Source organism: Salmo trutta, chromosome 19 (genome assembly GCF_901001165.1).
Source record: "Salmo trutta chromosome 19, fSalTru1.1, whole genome shotgun sequence".
In the NCBI taxonomy this organism is placed as follows: Eukaryota; Metazoa; Chordata; class Actinopteri; order Salmoniformes; family Salmonidae; genus Salmo; species Salmo trutta.
The window spans coordinates 22,549,426-22,571,034 of record NC_042975.1 but is presented as its reverse complement, the minus strand read 5'-3'; the positions used below and the strand labels follow the sequence as shown (position 1 = coordinate 22,571,034).

The following is a 21,609-nucleotide window of genomic DNA, read 5'->3' as shown; positions in this document are numbered from 1 at the left end:
GCTACGAAACGGCAAGTGGTACCGGAGCGCCAAGTCTAGGACCAAGAGGCTTCTCAACAGCTTCTACCCTCAAGCCATAAGACTCCTAAACATCTAATCAAATGGCTACACAGACTACTTGCATTGCCCCCCCTCTCCACCCTTTTACGCTGATGCTACTCTCTGTTACTATCTAAGCAAAGTCACTTTAATAACTCTACCTACGTGTACATATTACTTCAATTACCTCGATTAACCGGTGCCCCCGCACATTGACTCTGTACCGGTACCACCTGTATATAGCCTCGCTATTGTTATTTTACTGCTGCTCTTTAATTATTTGTTACTTTTATTTCTTTGCTTATTCTTAGGTATTTTTTTTCAAACTGCGATGTTGGTTAAGGGCTTGTAAGCATTTCACTGTAATTTCACTGTTGTATTCAACGCATGTGACAAATATATAGTTAGTCAATCACAGACTGTGTTGTTACCAGTTCCCAGTAGCCTACATCAGACAACCAATAAGAGTTGTCTTCATAGCTTTCAGTCAAAGAGAAAACTTAACTGGCTTTCCCAGAGGGTCCTTGCTATTCGGGATCCTTGGGATGTCCCTACCTCAATTAAGTATAAATGTAAAATGGTTTAAGTTTAGTGTTATAGTTTAGTGTGTAGGGTTGAGGGTAGAGACGTCCCAAGGAATCCAGATAGCAGTGACCGTTCATAGAGTGAGAGACTGGCACGGTATTTGAGAGCTCGGCGGCGACCCAGACATTCATTCGTTTTTTGTTTTTTAAGCGGCAGATGCGATTTTCAAGAGTGTCTGCCCCAGATAATTTAATTGGAGAGGATGAAAAGAACTACCAAGATGTCCTTGATCTGATTGCGGAGTAAGTAGGCTATATTTAAGTTGTGATATCGTTAAGAAATATTTTGGCCTACTGTGTTGATAAGGCAAATTTGGTTTATTTGAAAATAATTGAGTTGATAACGTATTGTCGAAAGCACGTAGGCAATATTATTTACTGTGGCGATAGAGGAGTAGGCTAGTCTACAATAATAACGTAATTTGATGTGCTAGTATTATTTATTTCATGGATGAATTAAATTGCAAATGAAAATATACACATGCGGTGCTGTAGGATATATACATATTTTACATTGTAATTGTGAACTTGAGCTATGGGTTTATTTTTCCACCGTTACTAAGCCTACACACTAAAATGGAATTGAATGGGGGATGCATAACTACTTTTCACTGAAGAAGGGAATGAGGTACGACATACAACTTTGATTGAAGACCTTACAATCATGCCTGTCAAGAACAATGAAATCATAACGGTATCCTAATATAGTGTGGATACAGGAGTAGCCTATTCTACAATAATGTAACTGTATGTGCTAGTATTATTTATCTAATTGATAAATTAAATGGTAAATGTGGACGAGTACGCTACTTCATTCAATGATTACAGTATTGTACAAGGTAGATAAAGGAGTAGCCTATAGTCTACAATAATAATGTAATTTTTTGAATAATTTTCATTGATGAAGGAAATTGTAAGTGGGGATGGGTAGTCTACTTCATTCAGTGAACACTGAATGTCTTGCTATTTCTGGGAGTATGTTAATGAAGGCTTTCCAGCTGTTGAACTATGGCAAGGTCAAACTAATTTATAAATCTTTTTAAAATTTATTTTTTATTAACAAATATCAACAAACAAAAGAGGAATAGTCACATGCAAACAAGCAGACAAACAAACTATTTACATTGCCAGGAATCCTAAACAAACAAATCATATTCATTAATAATACAACAAGTTTTAATTGCCTATTTGTTTTTCATTTTAGTTAAAGTGGTGCCATATTGTTTAAACTCATTTATAAAGTGAAAAAAGTTAGGTTTTGAATTAGACCATTTGCATATGTGAATTACCTAGTATTATTAGCAATTGAATTAAATATACTACATCTTTATCTATGTCTGAATTTTTTTAATAAATCATTATATCAAAACCATTAAATAGTACAACCGGTCCTATTTGTTTTGTAACAAAATTCTGTATGTCAATCCAAAACATTCTACTATAAATACAGGCAAAAAACAAATGCAAAATGGTCTCCTCCATTCCACAGAAATCACAGTTATATTTAATATTCAGCTTGAATCTTTCCAAAACATGTTTCACAGGATAAATTCTATGTAACATCTATGTCATCTATGTCTTTAATTTTGCCCAACCTAGGTCGATGCACAGACATGGTCTCAATGGGGATAGCTGAGCTGACTACACTGACTGTGCTAGTGGCAGACTCCACTAAGCTGGCAGGCTGGCTAACAGCCTGCTACCTGGCCTGCACCCTATTTCATTGTGGAGCTAGAGGAGTTAGAGCCCTGTCTATGTTTGTAGATAAGATGAGAGCACCCCTCCAGCTAGGATGGAGTCCGTCACTCCTCAACAGGCCAGGCTTGGTCCTGTTTGTGGGTGAGTCCCAGAAAGAGGGCCAATTATCTACAAATTCTATCTTTTGGGAGGGGCAGAAAACAGTTTTCAACCAGCGATTGAGTTGTGAGAGCTCATCACTCCCCCTAACTGGGAGGGGGCCAGAGACAATTACTCGATGCCGACACATCTTTCTAGCTGATTTACACGCTGAAGCTATGTTGTGTTTCAGCGCTTCAGTGATCAAAACATGCTGGGGTGTTTACAGTTACTTTTAGGCTAAGGTTATGTGTAAGAACGCAACCTCACTGAAATTAATAGCCTGATTCAAGGGGATTCTCCAGAATAAAAACATTTTTATCTGTTAAGATCTTTAGTCTATGCATAGACCCATACCGATTTTATCTTTTTGGTATTTTTGGTATAGCCTACCACTAATATTCTAAATTGCGGAGCATTTAATAAAACAAGCAAATTTTCCTATGATGTTGAGGCTGAGCAAGACCTTCAATAGGCTAGTAAACAATGCGGAAATAATCATGGAGTTAATCATTGTTATAGCCTAGATTGCTTTTTTCTAAGGCTAAGTAAACAAGGGGTAGCATGCTTTTTGCCCGTCTCCATTACAAGGGTTAGGCCTATATCCTCACATATCCCCTCAATTCAAGCCCTGCTTTTAACCATAAGACATCTCCACAGAAATGTATAGCCTAAGGATTGACAGTGATTGTGTCTGTTAAACTGTTAAACTGGGAACTCCGGGGAAAAAACGAGGTCAAATCATAACATCAGTGATTTTCAGGTCAGAGAAAGATGCCAGAGTTTCTGAATTGGAATTCCGAGTTTGATGACCGTTCAAAACAAAATAAAATCCCAGTCTGAGCTTGTTTTTTCCCCCAGAGTTCCCAGTTGTCTTGAATACACTGAAGTCGGAAGTTAGAGATTGCAGAGTTCCGAGTTCATTTAAATGCGCCACTAGAGACCTAGGCTACCTCTTATTTCTGAATAGGGCTACCTCCAACAAAGAAGCCCTTGTGTCTGTATTGATGTGAGAAATAGGCATATCTACACAGTAATGGTGGCTGGCTGCGATATCAACTAGCCTAAAGTTTTCTAGAGCTGATATGCCTATTTTAGCTAAATCGACAAATGAAATTGATTAGATTACTCTGCCAATGAATTTTTTTTTTTCTTCAAAATCATATACACGTAGACATTTGTAATGGTGAGATTTTTAATAATAAACTAAACAGACACTTAAACTAACACGTGACACGTAACACATGTAGACATTTTTAAGGCATTCATGGAAAGATCTTTCATAATAAACTTACAAGCAAACTGACACGACGTGTCAGTGCCACGTTACACGACGTGAACACTACGTCTACATGATGTGTACGTGTCATGTGAACGCGTCAGCGGATTGACGCCTTAGAAAAAAAACTGGTCTTCATTGGTATTTTATAGCGCAAGGAAGACGTTAGGTGACTTGGTGAGAGGTATCAGTAGCTTCATGAGGCTTAATTCTGGCACTTATCACCCCCCATAGTTTGGGATTCACTAACCTAATGTAGCAGGCCAGGGATTCGCCTTCTGCCTGTAGCTTCTCAGCACCCTGTTATTTGCTGCCATCTGGTGACCAAAGTGGTGCATGAAGCATTGGCTTTTCTGCAAGGAAGGTTGATAAGAATAGGACCTACATACAGGTCATCACTAGATAGAAAACACCCAAACCCACAAATGAGCACACTGAAACCTAAAACTAACCGGTGAGTGGCAAATGACGGTCAGTGCCCCGTTTATTGTTTTTTCTAAACATGTAAACATACAAGACTGTGACCTGGAAACAATAATACGCAAAGACTGTTAACCAATAATAAAAAATATATATAATAAAACACCAAAACATTAACATACTTCTTTGAATGTCATATGTTTGCAAATACTGGAATGCTTGACAACATCAATATATATTCTTAAATATATATTTCTATATAGAGATATTCAATATTTTATATATTCATTCATATTTCCCCTTTAGGTCCTCTTTTCAATTGGTTCACATTCCTTACATGATCTTTACCCCTGGATCTTTTTGTGGCAATTTAGACCTGAAGATAGACATCCAAAGTCTAAGAAATGTAAAGGCAGTTTTTAAACAAGCGCACACACAATCTTTTAATATATATCCACTGCTATATCCTCGAGGTAGGGAAATACATCCAGCACTAGCCATTCCCTCTCACATTCCCTGATAAGATAGCGTTTATACAGACCAGGGTTCAAACACTATTTTAAATCTTTCAAATATGTTTTGGTGTTTGCTTTAGCCTGCCTGGAGTGTCAGATGGGTGGGGTTTGCAGTTTTGCGACTATTCTATTGTTTTCATTGTCCCAGGTAAGCTCAATCAAGCCCAGACTAAGTACTCAAAATTATTTCAAATAGTATTTGAACTCAGGTCTGCACTTAAATTGGAGGAAAGAGATACTGCATGTCCCTCTGGCCCTCTTTCAATCCTTCAGTCAATGGGAATCGAAACAACATGCGTTACAACGTCGCTTTGTTGTACTTTAAGGAGTAACCAACTGCAATTTCTAGACATTCCACCAGGGAGCCAGCGGAGAGGAAATCTAGCTCCACCTCGATAAATTTGATGTAAATGGCCGAGCGTTCAGGGCCCATGGAGAGGTCCTCTTCCCTGGCTTGCTGCCCGGTGCCGCTGCAGTTCCCCTGGAGGAAGCGTGTGACGGCCGAGGGCTGCCTGCGGCTGTAGTGCTTGCCTGAGCTCTGAAAGTGCTGGAACAGACACTGCTGTAGGGTCCTCTCCTCTGCAATGCCCAGGTAGCAGTAGGTCACTTTGGCCCCCGTCTTCTCCCCCTCCCCCACTCTCACCCCCGGGCCCACCACACTCTCGAACCCAGACCCGCCAGAGCCCGACGATCCAGAGAGAGGCAAGCTCTGGTCAGAGTCTTGGTGCTGCAGCGGAGAGTCTGAGGCCTCATCCTCCCCTGTGTAGTCTGACTCCGCTGACACCTCCTCGTAACCGATGGCATAAAGGCCATAAGTCTTGGGGATTCCCCCGGGTAGGAGGTACTGGGAGGCCCCGTTGCTGCAGCCAGTCACCCTTGACTGGGCTATGGGGATCCAGTCTACCTCCATGTGCAGCTCCAGGCAGCGCGCCTCACTAATGGTGATGTCCAGGAACTTATAATAAACGTTCTTCCAGTTCATCTTCTGCACTTTGGTCATGATGACACGGCCCTCTGCCTTCTCCGGATTGAAGTACTCGCGCAGCCGCTTTCCCAGGGGTACCTGGGAGCTGATCTCGGCGTAGTGGTAGCAGACGTCCTCGTGCCAGCGTGTGTTGTAGCCCACGCCAAAGATGGCTAGCTTGTTGGAGAGGTGCAATCTGGAGAAGTCGGTCCACGTCTGGAAGTGCTCCCACTTCACCTGTACCGACTCCAGGATGCGCACCACATTCTGCATCACTTCCTGTTTCCTGAGAGGGACAGAAATACATGAACGGTCAAGATGAGGTTGGAACCAGTGGAGGGTTGGTAATGAGAACAGATTATACATTTTTATGAAGACTGGAGGTTGAATAATGCAGTGACAAAGTCTCTGTCAGTGATTTGTTTTCAATAACATCTTGGCAGTAAAAAGCATTTATTTTGACCTTGTATCCATGTTACATGTACTGTTATCAGGTATCATTAATTCTATGGCAAAAACACATACTGGACTTGCTCCGAGGGCTCAGGTCGAAGCTGCAGGACACTGGCATTCTTTGGCGGCTGTGTTTCCTCTGAAGAAATAAAGGAACAGTATTTTTTATCATCAAAATAACACATCAAACGCTACCCTGACAGGCATATATGCTCATTACTCCTACAGTATTCATTTTGACAGAGTGAAGGAAGAGCCTGCATACTAAATCAAATGAAATTTTATTTGTCACATGCGCCGAACACAACAGGTGTAGTCTGAACGCTCGGCCTTACAGTGAAATGCTTACTTACAAGCCCTTAACCAACAATGCAGGCAGTGCTTCCAAACGTTTCACACTCACATAGCTACCCCTAATAAGAACTACCAGTTCCCTGGATAGTCTACCTACAACTTTAACAAAAACATAAGTCTGCTGACCCCTTCCCTATTGCCTGCTTTTGTCATCACCAGAATCATCATCACCACCACTCACCAGTTTCCATCTCTCCCTCCTGGAAGGCAGAGGCCAGCACCTGGTTGCACCAGTCTTCTTGGGAGAAGTCCTCCATGGTGCTGCCGTCAGACTCCATCTCCTGGTACAGGCCACTACTGTTGATGAGGACGGGGGCACACGTCTGGGAGTCCCAGCCTCCCTGGCCAAACACCTTTTCCAGCTGCTCGATGGAGTAGCTACTCTTCCTCTTGCCGACGCCATGCTCCTTCACTCTGCTATAGCACCGGCGCAGCGTCTGCGGGTCATAATGGGTGTGTGAACGTCAGAGGAAGATCTTGAAGTTAGTGTTAGCTATTAAACTAGCTATAGGCCTATCCAATGCCACAAATACACCAGAGACGGCATAGTCACCCACAAAAGGACTGGGATCACGATGAATGAATGGCTACATACATTTACAGAAATGATTTGCTTTGAAATGTAAATAGCTGAGGATATTTTATTCTCTACAATTGCACTAGATGCAAAATTCAGCACCCTTATGCAAACTTCCAGTCAGCTTACCTGCTAGCTATCTAGGTGCTTTTAGCAATGTGGGTGTATTTACATACACTAGCGTTGCTTTCAATTGTATTGGGTTGCACAAAAACAGCCCATGGGAAGCCAGAAGTTCCATTTCAACTTACTGTGCCGATGGGCAGGAAGGTTGCTCATTATGACGGGAAGAAACAGACAAAAAATATCTAAAGGATGGTATTAAATATACAACAGGCGGGCCAAATCCTGGATGCTGATTGGATTAAACCGCGTTCTACCTGGTGTCTATTCCACAAGGCTATGATGTTGAAATGTCTATTTACTGTTCCATCTCACTGCACAATCCAACAACATCGACTGGGTATCATATAATTGTCCTCTCAAGAGGAAGCTTCTTATTGTGACTAATGCCTGTAACATGACCCAGGTTATCACTCAGCCAACTAGAGTGTATACCAATAGTGTTGGATCTGTGACATCCACTTGTATTGATCATATCTTCACCAATGCTTGCAGAGCTTTGCTCCAAAGCAATATCAGTTCCCATTGGCTGTCGTGACCATAATATTGTGGCAATAATAAGGAAAGCCAAAGTACCAAAGGCAGGGTTCTTGGTCACTGGTCACCTCCCTGACCAAGGCCCTTCTCCCCCGATTGCTCAGTTTGGCTGGGCGGCCAACTTCAGGAAGAGACTTGGTGGTTCCAAACTTCTTCCACTTAAGAATGATGGAGGCCATTGTGTTCTTGGGTACCTTCAATGCTGCAGAAATGTTTTGGTACCCTTCCCCAGATCTGTGCCTCGACACAATCCTGTCTCGGAGCACTACAGACAATTACTTCGACCTCATGGCTTGGTTTTAGCTGACATGCACTGTCAACTGTAGGACCTTATATAGACAGGTGTGTACCTTTCCAAATCACGTTCAACAAATTGCATTTATCCACAGGTGGACTACAGCCAAGCTGTAGAAACATCAAGGATTTTCAATGGAAACAGGACGCACCTCAGTTAAATTGAGTCTCATGTAAATAAGTTATGATGGATTATTGTAAGATGGCGCCGGGGAGGAAGGCAGACGTTTTCCATGCCCCCAGCCGATTGTGTTCTTTTGTTCCGTTATAACTTATTTTTTTACTTATTTTGTACATAATGTTGCCGCTACCGTCTCTTATTACCGAAAATAACTTCTAGACATCAGGACTGCGACTACTCACCACGGACTAACATAATCCTTTTTTTCCTTTCACGACTCTGACGAGCCCGACGCGAAGGATATACTGCTAGTCAAATGGCTATTTGCAGCATTTCACTGTAAGGTCGACACCTGTTGTATTCAGTGCATGTGACTAATAAAATGACATGTGATATCAGTTACTTTTATTTTTTTTGCAAAAATTGCTACAAACCTGTTTTCGATTTGTCATTATGGGGTATTGTGTGTAGAGTGATGAAAACAATTAATTTAATACATTTTAGAAAAAGGCTATAATGTAAAAAAAACACAAAAAAAACGTGAAGGGGTCTGAATACTTTCCGAATGCACTGTACATCCACCACCAGACATGCCACTATTGGTTTCTTCACTGTATCCAAATCAAAAATAGATTTAACGCATTGCTCATTTATATAAAGTGGGGGAAAAAAGTATTTGATCCATTGCTGATTTTGTACGTTTGCCCACAGAAATGATCAGTCTATAATTTTAATGGTGGGTTTATTTGAACAGTGAGAGACAGAATAACAACAAAAAAATCCAGAAAAACGCATGTCAAAAATGTTATAAAATGATTTGCATTTTAATGAGGGAAATAAGTATTTGACCCCTCTGCAAAACATGGCTTAGTACTTGGTGGCAAAACCCTTGTTGGTAATCACAGAGGTCAGACGTTTCTTGTAGTTGGCCACCAGGTTTGCACACATCTCAGGAGGGGTTTTGTCCCACTCCTCTTTGCAGATCTTCTCCAAGTCATTAAGGTTTCGAGGCTGACGTTTGGCAACTCGAACCTTCAGCTCCCTCCACAGATTTTCTATGGGATTAAGGTCCGGAGACTGGCTAGGCCACTCCAGGACCTTAATGTGCTTCGTCTTGAGCCACTCCTTTGTTGCCTTGGCCGTGTGTTTTGGGTCATTGTCATGCTGGAATACCCATCCACGACCTATTTTCAATGCCCTGGCTGAGGGAAGGATGTTCTCACCCGAGATTTGACGGTACATGGCCCCGTCCATCGTCCCTTTGATGCAGTGAAGTTGTCCTGTCCCCTTAGCAGAAAAACACCCCCAAAGCATAATGTTTCCACCTCCATGTTTGATGGTGGAGATGGTGTTCTTGGGGTCATAGGCAGTATTCCTCCTCCTCCAAACACAGCGAGTTGAGTTGATGCCAAAGAGCTCCATTTTGGTCTCATCTGACCACAACACTTTCACCCAGTTGTCCTCTGAATCATTCAGATGTTCATTGGCAAACTTCAAACGGGCATGTATATGTATTCTTGAGCAGGGGGACCTTGCGGGCGCTGCAGGATTTCAGTCCTTCACGGCGTAGTGTGTTACCAATTGTTTTCTTGGTGACTATGGTCCCAGCTGCCTTGAGATCATTGACAAGATCCTCCTGTGTAGTTCTGGGCTGATTCCTCACCGTTCTCATGATCATTGCAACCCCACGAGGTGAGATCTTGCACGGAGCCCCAGGCCGAGGGAGATTGACAGTTCTTTTGTGTTTCTTCCATTTGCGAATAATCGCACCAAATGTTGTCACCTTCTCACCAAGCTGCTTGGCGATGGTCTTGTAGCCCATTCCAGCCTTGTGTAGGTCTACAATCTTGTCCTTGACATCCTTGGAGAGCTCTTTGGTCTTGGCCATGGTGGAGAGTTTGGAATCTGATTGATTGATTGCTTCTGTGGACAGGTGTCTTTTTTACAGGTAGCAAGCTGCGGTTAGGAGCACTCCCTTTAAGAGTGTGCTCCTAATCTCAGCTCGTTACCTGTATAAAAGACACCTGGGAGCCAGAAATCTTTCTGATTGAGAGGGGGTCAAATACTTATTTCCCTCATTAAAATGCAAATCAATTTATAACATTTTTGACATGCGTTTTTCTGGATATTTTTGTTGTTATTCTGTCTCTCACTGTTCAAATAAACCTACCATTAAAATTATAGACTGATCCTTTCTTTATCAGTGGGCAAACGTACAAAATCAGCAGGGGATCAAATACATTTTTCCCCCACTGTACATGACATCGTGGAATGCTCTGCCACCAGAGGTTACTCGTAGCAAAAAGCAAGTTTAGCTTTAAAAACAGATTAAATAAAACATTCTATCACAGCGCCTCTCCTCTTTCTAAAGATCTAATTTAACTGTACATAAGAATATAAATATGTACAGTACCAGTCAAAAGTTTGGACAAAACCGAGTTTTTCTTTATTTGTACTATTTTCTACATTGTAGAATAATAGTGAAGACATTGAAATTATGAAATAACACATATGGAATCATGTAGTAACCAAAAAATTGTTAAACAAATCAAAATAGATTTCATATTTTAGATTATTCAAAGTAGCCACCCTTTGCCTTGATGACAGCTTTGCACACGCTTGGCATTCTCTCAACCAGCTTCACCTGGAATGCTTTTCCAACAGTCTTGAAGGAGTTCCCACATATGCTGAGCACTTGTTCGCTACTTTTCCTTCACTCTGCGATCCAACTCATCCCAAACCATCTCAATTGGGTTGAGATCGGGTGATTGTGGAGGTCAGGTCATCTGATGCAGCACTCCATCACTCTCCTTATTTGTCAAATAGCCCTTACACAGCCTGGAGGTGTGTTGGGTCATTGTCATGTTGAAAAACAAAAGATAGCCCCACTAAGCGCAAACCAGATGGGATGGTGTATCGCTGCAAAATGCTGTGGTAGCCATGTTGTTTTAGTGTGCCTTGAATTCTAAATAAATCACTGACAGTGTCACCAGCAAAGCACCCCCACACCATCACACCTTCTCCTCTATGCTTCACATGGGAACCACACACGCAGAGATCCGTTCACCTACTCTGCATCTAACAAAGACACAGCGGTTGGAACCAGAAACCTCAAATTTGGACTCATCAGAACAAAGAACAGATTTCCACCGATATAATGTCCATTGCTTGTGTTTTTTTTTGGCTCAAACAAGTCTCTTCTTCTTATTGGTGTCCTTTAGTAATGGTTTCTTTGCAGCAATTCGATCATGAAAGCCTGATTCATGCAGTCTCCTCTGAATAGTTGATGTTGAGATGTGTCTGTTACTTGAACTCTGTGAAGCATTTGCTTGGGCTACAATTTCTGAGGCTGGTAACTCTAATGAACGTATCCTCTGCCGCAGAGGTAACTCTGGGTCTTCCTGTCCTGTGGTGGCTCTCATGAGAGCCAGTTTCATCATAGCGCTTGATGGTTTTTGCGACTGCACTTGAAGAAACTTTCAAAGTTCTTAATTTTCTGGATTGACTGACCTTCATGTCTTAAAGTAATGATGGACTGTCTTTTCTCTTTGCTTATTTGAGCTGTTCTTACCATAATATGGACTTTTACCAAATAGAGCTATCTTCTGTATACCACCCCTACCTTGTCACAACACAGACATATTAAGGAAAAAAATTCCACAAATTATCTTTTGACAAGGCAAACCTGGTAATTGAAATGCATTTCAGGTGACTACCTCATGAAGCTGTTTGAGAGAATGCCAAGAGTGTGTAAAGCTATCATCAAGATAAAGGATGGCTACTTTGAAGAATTTGTTTAACACTTTTTTGGTTACTACATGATTCCATGTGTTATTTCATAGTTTTGATGTCTTCACGAATATTCTACAATGTAGAAAATAGTAAAAATAAAGAAAAGCCCTGTAATGAGTAGGTGTGTCCAAACCTTTAACTGGTACTGTATATATGAAGTGTGTGAATAGTATTTTTGGTGTCTCTCCTATATATAACTCTTATTTTTATTATGCCGTGATCACGAGAAAATGATCTTACGATCTCGACAAAACAACTTTTGTTATGTAGTGATCATGAGATAAATAAGTTGTGATTGACATAACAAGGGAATACTTTTTTAATTCATATGTCCTCTCTGGACCTCCGTAGGGTTGCGTCCATAGATATGAAACAAAAAGACTGAAATGAATGACCAGCCGGTATCAAAAGAAACCCTAGATTTGTGTTGGGACTATATCTCGTGGAAGGATGAAATAGTATGTATAAATTCATCAAAATAAAAAGTTTATGAAAATATGTCAATCATTATTTGAACATGTTGTTATATGAAAGTGATAATGCCCTCGAAGCTGGTGTTTCGACTTTGTCTCAGGCTGAACAAAACGCGTGCCAATATATCCTCCAAACATCGGCTTCGAGGGCATTATCACTTAAACAGACTTTCCAAACGTGGGTCTGTTGTAGAGGTCTTCACAGGTCCACCCAATCCTGAATACCCGAGGCTCGACCCGGGACCTGAGCGAGTCCAAAATTCGAACTTTTCCCTTGATAGATCCGAGTGGACCCGACCGCGGCTCTGCATAACCTATAGCATATTTATTTTACGCTAATAAGGTGAATTTATTGACTGATTTAAGGACTAGCCAACATATTCTTTAACCAGAAGAGCAAGTTCGCTGATAAAAAAAGTTGTCACTTGGGTCGAACCCGTTAGGGTATGGGTCGAGTCTAGGTCTGGTTGTCGTAGGGTCCATTCGGGTTCAGGGCTGATTGTACTTGGGTCTGTTTATGATCGGGTCCAGGTCAGATAGTCCTCGGGTCCTTTCGGGTTCAGGTCTTTTTGGACCTGAGAAGACCTTTAGCACAGATTGAACAATGAGACAGATATTTCACCGGATGTATAAATGTGAAGCATCCGGTTGGCGTTTCCACTCACTACAAAGTGAAGAGAGGAAGCCCAGTGGCCGGCAGTGGGAGAAGATGGAGCGAGATTGATTTTGGCCAACATTCTGCTAATTTTCTCATCGATGAACCATTTGATCTCCATACAGTTTTCTGTGTCCAAAACTAAAATCTGTAACAAAAGGAGTGGACTGTGTTTTGTAGAATTTACCCTTTGCCAAAGTTTCTCCCCCAAAAATTGTTTAGAAGTAGTGCAAGGGCGTTCCCTAACAGAAATATGCAAATAAATAAATGCTAGAATGTGCCAATAGGACCTCCCTAGCTCGTGCTTGGCTCTGCTCACTATGATTCATTTTCTCCCCTTGGAAACGACAGGCTCTGGTCTATCTTGGGTTAGTTATAAAAATCGTTGCCTCTAGTCTGTTGCAGGCACACTTCCTGTCTGCTTACCTGATGTCAAAACAAAAGTCCTGCACTGTCTACAACAGACCCACGTTTGGAAAGTCTGTTTAATAATAAGATCTATTACATATTTTGTCACAAATTCGCCCGTCATAAGGACCAACCATCCTGCCCACAACACAGGCACAGTAAGGCTTCCCACGGACTGTTGTGCAACCCAATACAACTGAAAGTGACGTTAGTGTATGTAAATACACCAGCGTTGCTAAAATCAACTACGTGCTAGCTTGACAATTTACTGACTGTTTTAAAACGTACCTACGGGTTGAATCGTTACATTAGCAAGCTACATATTACTAGCTAGCTTGCTAGCTAGCTCACGTTACTTAGTCAATGGGCATAAGCTAGGAAGCTACTGTAACACTGACAACATCCCTGGTTAACATTACATGATTGAACAGAGCACGAAGTTACTGCCTAAGAAGAGTGGCAAGCATCTGACAGATGACTACCTATGTGATAGATGAACATGCTTACTCTGTCCCCCATTACCTTCATCCTCTCCCTGCATTGGGATGGGGTCCTTTCGTAGCCGAGCTCTGCTAGGGCTCGTGAGACCCGCTCGTACATTGCGGGACCAGGGGCCTTTCCAGAAAAAACGGTGCCTGCAACCTCCAATTGCTGCATTCGTGCCTCCGTCAGTCTTTCATTGCCCCACACCGCAATAAGGGCATTTGTTTCGGATGGGGTCCACGACATCCCTCGGCAAGCTGTGAAGCTATTTGAGGCAAAGGCCGATCCACTTCGGCCTGCGCTCCCAGAAATCGTCATACCTACGTTGAGAGGCGAGAATCGATTAGGTGTGGAGGGATTGGAATGATATTGGTTGCTGTCACTCAAATCCTCTGATTCTGGTGATGGAACTTCTGTTTTCGGCATCTTTAACGGCGTCGATATCTCGGGAGAATGATTAGAGTTACAGGGCGCCGCCATCTTTCTTCTGTTGCTAAGGGGAGGGTAGCCTAACGTAGCAGGCGTCAGAAGGGAAGGGGATGTGATACACGTCTTCTGTATGGGGGGTGATATGTGCCAGAATTAAGCTTAGGCAACCGTACCACTTTGTGGCTGTCACTTACCATTGAACGTCTGACTGACATGACATGATACCAATGCCTTACTAACGTCTGCGTGACGCCTGCGTGTTAATGAAAGCCATAAGGTGCATAGTTTATATTTATATTAATTAAATCTCAACCATAAATGTTAGAAACGTACAATTTTTCCCGTGGAAGCCAACATTCCGAAGTAGCCACCTTAAGCTATAGTGTAGCATACGGCTGGTGTATTTTCTGTTATCACTAATTGCCTAGAAAAGATTATGTCCAATCTATAGGTAATCTGTCTTTCCCTCAACACCTCATGACATGGTATGTTATCTTATCTTTCTGTATACAGATCTAAATATTGTTAGCCAATCACAGACTATGTTACTAGTTCTCAGAAGCCTACATCAGACACCCAATAAGAGTTTTCTCCACGGCTTTCAGTCGAATAGAGGAGTTCATAGGCTTTCCCAGAGGACCCGTGCTATTCGGAGTCCTTGGGATGTCCCTACCTCAATCAAGTATACATGTAAAATGGTTAAGTTTAGTGTTATAGTTTAGGGTTCAGGTTAGGGACGTCCCAAGGAGTCCGTATAGCAGTGACCATTCATAAAGTGAGAGACGGCACGGTATTTGAGAGCTCGGAGACGACACAGACATTCATTTTTTTTTTACAAGCACGGGACTCGATTTGAGTGTCTAACCCAGACAGTTGCCTTAGAGACTATGAAAATAATTACCAAGATGTCCTTGATCCGATTGAGGAGTAAGCAGGCTATATTTAAATTGTGATATCGTTAGTAAATATTTAGGCCTACTGTGTTGATAAGGCAAATTTGGTTTGAGTTTGTAACGCATTGTCGAAAGCACGTAGGCAATATTATTTAGTGTTGATAGGGGAGTAGACTAGTGCACAATAATAACGTAATTTGATGTGCTAGTATTATTTATTTCATGGATGAGTTAAATTGTAAATGAAAGTATACACACGTGGTGCTATAGGAAAAATACATATTTTGCATTGTAATACACTACCCTTACATGCCATTGTGTGCTGGAGCTATGGGTTTATTTGACCACTGTCACTAGACCTACACATTTACACTCAAACTGAATTGAAGTGGGATACATAACTACTTTTCACTGAAGAAGGGAATGAGGTACGACATACAACTTTGATCGATGACCTTAAAATCATGCCTGTCAAGAACAATGAAATCATAACGGTATCCTAATATAGTGTGGATACAGGAGTAGCCTATTCTACAATAATGTAACTGTATGTGCTAGTATTATTTATCTAATTGATAAATGAAATGGTAAATGTGGATGAGTACGCTACTTCATTCAGTGATTACGGTATTGTACAAGGTAGATAAAGGAGTAGCCTATAGTCCACAATAATAATGTAATTGAATGTGCTATAGTATAATTTATTTCATTGATGAAGGAAATTGTAAGTGGGGATGGGTAGTCTACTTCATTCAGTGAATACTGAATGTCTTGCTATCTCTGGGAGTATGTTAATGAAGGCTTTTCAGCTGTTGAACTATGGCAAGGTCAAACTAATTTATAAATCTATCTTTTTTTTAGTCAAGAAGTGATAAGCCAGAGCAACTAATCATCGTCACTGTAGCTGTTCTACCTACCACCCACACTAATCTCCTACCACAAGCAACCAGATCCTCTTCTCCTGTTCAAATAATTTGCTGCCACACTGAAAACAGTGTACATACATACCTCTTTGCCCATCCCATTGCAACATGATCCATCCAAGGCCAAAAAAGCTAAAATGTGAGAAATGTAAACAAGATGCTACAGTAGTGTGTGTGTGTGTGTATGGATGGATGAAGTTCCAATAAAATACATTAGAAGATGGCAAAGGATGAGAGTGAGAGCATACAGTATGAAAATATAGACCCATTGGGATCTAAAATGAGTGTGGGGTGCCCTCTTGTGTCTCCTTTTTGTCCGTTTGAGGATACTACAGTCACCCCTGGTGGAGGTTCTTGGAACACTGCTATTTAAGTCTGAGCAGAGGTTGGCGAAAACCTTCAAAGGTAGATCCTAGTGGTGCTATGTTGCGTGTTATCTTGAATAACAGGCAGATGTTTGAGTACAGAATGAAATGGTGTAAACTTAACAGGCTAAACTCTTTGAGAAAGGGGTTCCAACAGGGTTCTTTGGCTATCACCGAAGGAGAACACTTTTTGGTTCCATGTAGAACCCTCTGTGGAATGGAGCCCAAAAGGGTTCTACCTTGACACAGAAAGGGTTCTACCTGGAACCCAAAAGGGTTCTCCTATGGGGAGAGCGGAATAATCATTTTAGTTTGTAGATAGCACCTTTTTATCTGAGTGCAGTGGTGGTTCTGTGGTTTTCTGCCCAATTTTTTTTATTCATTGGTGGTGGAGAGTTAAGATAATCAGAAATACTATGAAACATCCCCACTGTTAGCACACATTTGCAAGCAGACAAAGTAACCTTCTATGTGTGCTGAGGCATGTGTGATCACTCAACATTGACAGGACCGACAAAAAAGACATGCTAACATGTGTCTAACTTGCACCATTACAGTGAGGGAAAAATGTATTTGATCCCCTGCTGATTTTGTACGTTTGCCCACTGACAAAGAAATGATCAGTCTATAATTTTAATGGTAAAATGGTAATGCAAGTCAATTCATAACATTTTTGACATGCGTTTTTCTGGATTTTTTTGTTGTTATTCTGTCTCTCACTGTTCAAATAAACCTACCATTAAAATTATAGATGGATCATTTCTTTGTCAGTGGGCAAACGTACAAAATCAGCAGGGGATCACATACTTTTTTCCCTCACTGTATGTAATTATTAGGAGACTAGGTACAAATTGCTAATCCTGGCTATCAATGTTCTAGCATTCATTTATTGAGGCAAGCAGATCAGAGATGTCAAGGTGGTACCCAACCATATGCCATGTATATATGTGACACACAAATATGTATGTGTAGCGTGGTTCGTTCTGCGTTGTGTACTTTTAATCAGGACACTGCCACAACTGGAATTATGATGGTTGAATCATGTTTATTGGTCCTGCACACGAAGAGACAACACACAATAGGTTAGCCCTCGGAGCAGTCACAGCTCTCGGGCACCTTGCTAGCTGAAGGTCCGGCAAAAGAGAACGATAACAGGGTCCGCAAGTACGGATAACCCGCGATGGACCAAACCAAAATATACAAACTTTTACAATTAGGTGTATTTACAATATAGATATAAAAAAATGTTTGTACACTGAAAAATAACATTAACTATGCTGCTGTAATTAAATAAAGAAAAAACATTGAATTATTATTATTGTTATTAACTTATTAACATCCCCTCTTGCCCTGGCCTACTTGAACTGTCCTTGCGTGCAACTTGGTGCATAATCTAGGGGAACAACATCACTCTACTACATATGGTCATATTTTTTATGTTTTATTTAGTTTGTTATTTCATGGAGCCATCCTTTGTATCATTTTATAGGCCTCCCAGGGATTTACATTTCTTCTTCAATCTTGGAGAATGACTACTCTTAAAAATGTGTCCGTCTCATACTTTTACCCTAATAATTCAGGTATGTAATGTGCAAAAGTGCAATATGACTCAAATTATTGAGGTAACATGCTTAATTACATAGTCCATGAGTTTGGTGATGTTTGAATCCAATTGAAGGGAGTTTTAACCGAGTGAAAAACTGGTTGGTATTTTCCCCATTGTCAGTAATGGAGTTTGGCTAGGTTGCTCATGGTTTATATGTAAGAGAAGGAACTTTCTTTTCAACAAAGTTTTAGATCCAATTTGTTTTATTTTCTATGAACAAAGGCTAAGTTTACTTTAGGTAATATATGTAAATATGTGATGTCACTATAAAATGTGTTATTGTTAATATATGTACGAAAAGATTAGCCCCTTTTTTTCCATTTTCACCTAATATGACATACCCAAATCTAACTGCCTGTAGCTCAGGCCCTGAAGCAAGGATATGCATATTCTCGGTACCATTTGAAAGGAAACACTTTGAAGTTTAGGGGAATGTGAAAGAAATGTAGTAGAATGTAACACAATAGTTCTGGTAAAAGATAATACAAAGAAAAAACCAACCGTTCTTTAGCATTTTTTTGTACCATCATCTTTGAAATGCAAGAGAAAGGCCATAATGTTTTATTCCAGCCCAGGTGGAATTTAGATTTTGGCCACTAGATGGCATCAGTGTATGTGCAAAGTTTTAGACTGATCCGATGAACCATTGCATTTCTGTTAAATTTTTTGTATCAAGACTGCCCAAGTGTGCCTAATTTGTTTATTAATAACGTTTCATGTTAAAAATTGTGCATTCTCCTCAAACAATAGCATGGTATTCTTGCACTGTAATAGCTACTGTAAATTGGACTGCTAGCAAAACAAAATGCATGCTTTTCAACCTTTCGCTGCTCGCACCCGCCCGCCCGACTAGCATCACACTCTGGACGGTTCTGACCTAGAATACGTGGACAACTACAAATGCCTAGGTGTCTGGCTAGACTGTAAACTCTCCTTCCAGACTCATATCAAACATCTCCAATCCAAAATCAAATCTAGAATCGGCTTTCTATTTCGCAACAAAGCCTCCTTCACTCACGCCGCCAAACTTACCCTAGTAAAACTGACTATCCTACCGATCCTCGACTTCGGCGATGTCATCTACAAAACAGCTTCCAATACTCTACTCAGCAAATTGGATGCAGTCTATCACAGTGCCATCCGTTTTGTTACCAAAGCGCCTTATACCACCCACTACTGCGACCTGTATGCTCTAGTCGGCTGGCCCTCGCTACATATTCGTCGCCAGACCCACTGGCTCCAGGTCATCTACAAGTCTATGCTAGGTAAAGCTTCACCTTATCTCAGATCACTGGTCCCGATAACAACACCCACCTGTAGCACGCGCTCCAGCAGGTATATCTCACTGGTCATCCCCAAAGCCAACACCTCCTTTGGCCGCCTTTCCTTCCAGTTCTCTGCTGCCAGTGACTGGAACGAATTGCAAAAATCGCTGAAGCTGGAGACTTACATTTCCCTCACTAACTTTAAACATCAGCTATCTGAGCAGCTAACTGATCGCTGCAGCTGTACATAGTCCATCTGTAAATAGCCCACCCAATCTACCTACCTCATCCCCATATTGTTTTTATTTACTTTGCTGCTCTTTTGCACACCAGTATCACTACTTACCCACCATCATCTGCTCATCATAATCTGCTCATCTATCACTCCAGTGTTAATCTGCTAAATTGTAATTACTTTGCTACTATGGCCTATTTATTGCCATACCTCCTCATGCCATTTGCACACACTGTATATAGACTATTCTTTTTTTCTATTGTGTTGACTGTACGCTTGTTTATTCCATGTAACTCTGTGTTGTTGTTTCTGTCTCACTGCTTTGCTTTATCTTGGCCAGGTCGCAGTTGTAAGTGAGAACTTGTTCTCAACTAGCTTACCTGGTTAAATAAAGGTGAAATAAAAAATAAAAAAATAAACAGTGCAGTTAGATTAACAAGAATTTAAGTGTTCTCCCAATACCAGATATGTCTATGTCCTGGGAAATTTTCTTGTTACTTACAACCTCATGCTAATCGCATTAGCCTACATTAGCTCAACCGTCCCGTGGAAGGGACACCAATCCCGAAGAAGTTCCAGTTCGCTAGCTTGATGCTAACCAAATTTAGCTTGGCTAAGTGCTAGTTAGCTCTAAGCTAGTTGGTTTCAGTCAATGTTAGCTTACATCTTAGTGGTTAATAATGTAATGGTTGTAGCATTGTTTCGCATAGGCCTCCAGTAATTTAGAGTTTAAAAATTGACATTGATAGTACAGTAGTACATATATAATGTGAATGTGTAGATGTATGGTGACTCCATCTTTGGATGAACGGACCAACGAGACTGCCATGGGCAAGTTCCTTGATGGGTACCAGGAATGGTGGGAGGACAATCTGAAGGTAATTATCTTTGCACACAACAGCAGCGTCCAGGCCTCCAGAGTACTCACCCTATCGCCTGCTGTACAGACGGGAACCGCAGCTGTTTACTGACATAAACAATGCAATTGTATATATAATTATTGCATATACTGTAGTATAAAAAATGGGTGATTGACTTAGTGTTTGTCTATTGCTATTTTTGTATAACGTACTTTGAGGTCACTGAAACTCCACTTGATGTGGTGGAAGTTGTCGAACCAGATCAGAACGCCTTCGAGAACCAACTTCAGGCATTGGCTGAGAAGGACGTGGAGGTTTTTTACCAGGTAAAAATGATTGTCCGCTGTTAATTTATTTTCTGACCTTGCAAGAGATATACAAGAGATGTATTTGTAATCATTTGAAATATAATTGCATTTTTTTCTATTATCAATCAAGGTGGGACTGAACATGGACAAGGTGCAGGAGAAACAGAAGGAGAGCCGCTGGAGGAAAATCAAGGGGACCAAGTGCTTCGACATCCGGGCGAATTACTTGGCTGCGAAGAAGGACAAAAGGAAGGTCAGACCTGGGAAACCTTGCTGCTCTTTCGCTCCTAGCTGTGGTCACCATCTGTTAAGGTGAATATAAAAATATCAGATGATAACTATTTACATCTGCCTCCTCGTGGTGGGTGCCGCTTTCATGTAGGTACTGTTATTAAGGTGTATGACTCCAGTGGTCATGACACCACCCTGGAGTTTCTCTCACAATTCATCTCGTTAACTTTTCCATGGATCATCCCTTACCTCCCTCAGTAACCCCCCTGACATAAAACACTTGACAGGTATCCTTTATTTTAACATTATTGCATGTCTAATCAAACATTTAAATTAAATAATTCAATGACTGTATTTTTACATACCTGATAAACCTGTAACCTGTGTGTTTGCTTGTTTACATCTGTCTCCTACCCTGTTCCCTTTACTCTGCTCCTGTTCTCTAGGACCTAGGGGTTCTGCCTAACACACAGACATGGATCCACCTGATGTCCTCCATTACTAACCACCCTGCAACTTTTCATTGCATCAGCTACTGTTATTGTCATGTTGTCATTATCTGCTAAGAAAGAGCAAGAAAACGATCA

The 21,609-nt window shown here is 41.2% G+C and overlaps 1 protein-coding gene across 2 annotated transcripts; it reads right to left on the bottom strand.

The window, feature by feature from the left end:
* Nucleotides 1-4,186: 4,186 nt before the first annotated feature.
* Nucleotides 4,187-14,433, bottom strand: LOC115154177 (myb/SANT-like DNA-binding domain-containing protein 2). 2 transcript variants are annotated; one of them, XM_029700137.1, is made up of 4 exons: nucleotides 13,932-14,433; nucleotides 6,626-6,881; nucleotides 6,163-6,229; nucleotides 4,187-5,923 (listed from the first exon to the last, which is right to left on the bottom strand). In XM_029700137.1, the coding sequence occupies exons 1-4, from the start codon at nucleotides 14,385-14,387 to the stop codon at nucleotides 4,972-4,974; spliced, it is 1,731 nt and encodes a 576-aa protein (XP_029555997.1). In that variant the 5' UTR covers nucleotides 14,388-14,433; the 3' UTR covers nucleotides 4,187-4,971. The 2 variants fall into 2 exon arrangements, with proteins under 2 accessions (XP_029555997.1, XP_029555998.1); XM_029700138.1 differs by having other exon boundaries at nucleotides 13,947-14,432.
* Nucleotides 14,434-21,609: the final 7,176 nt, after the last annotated feature.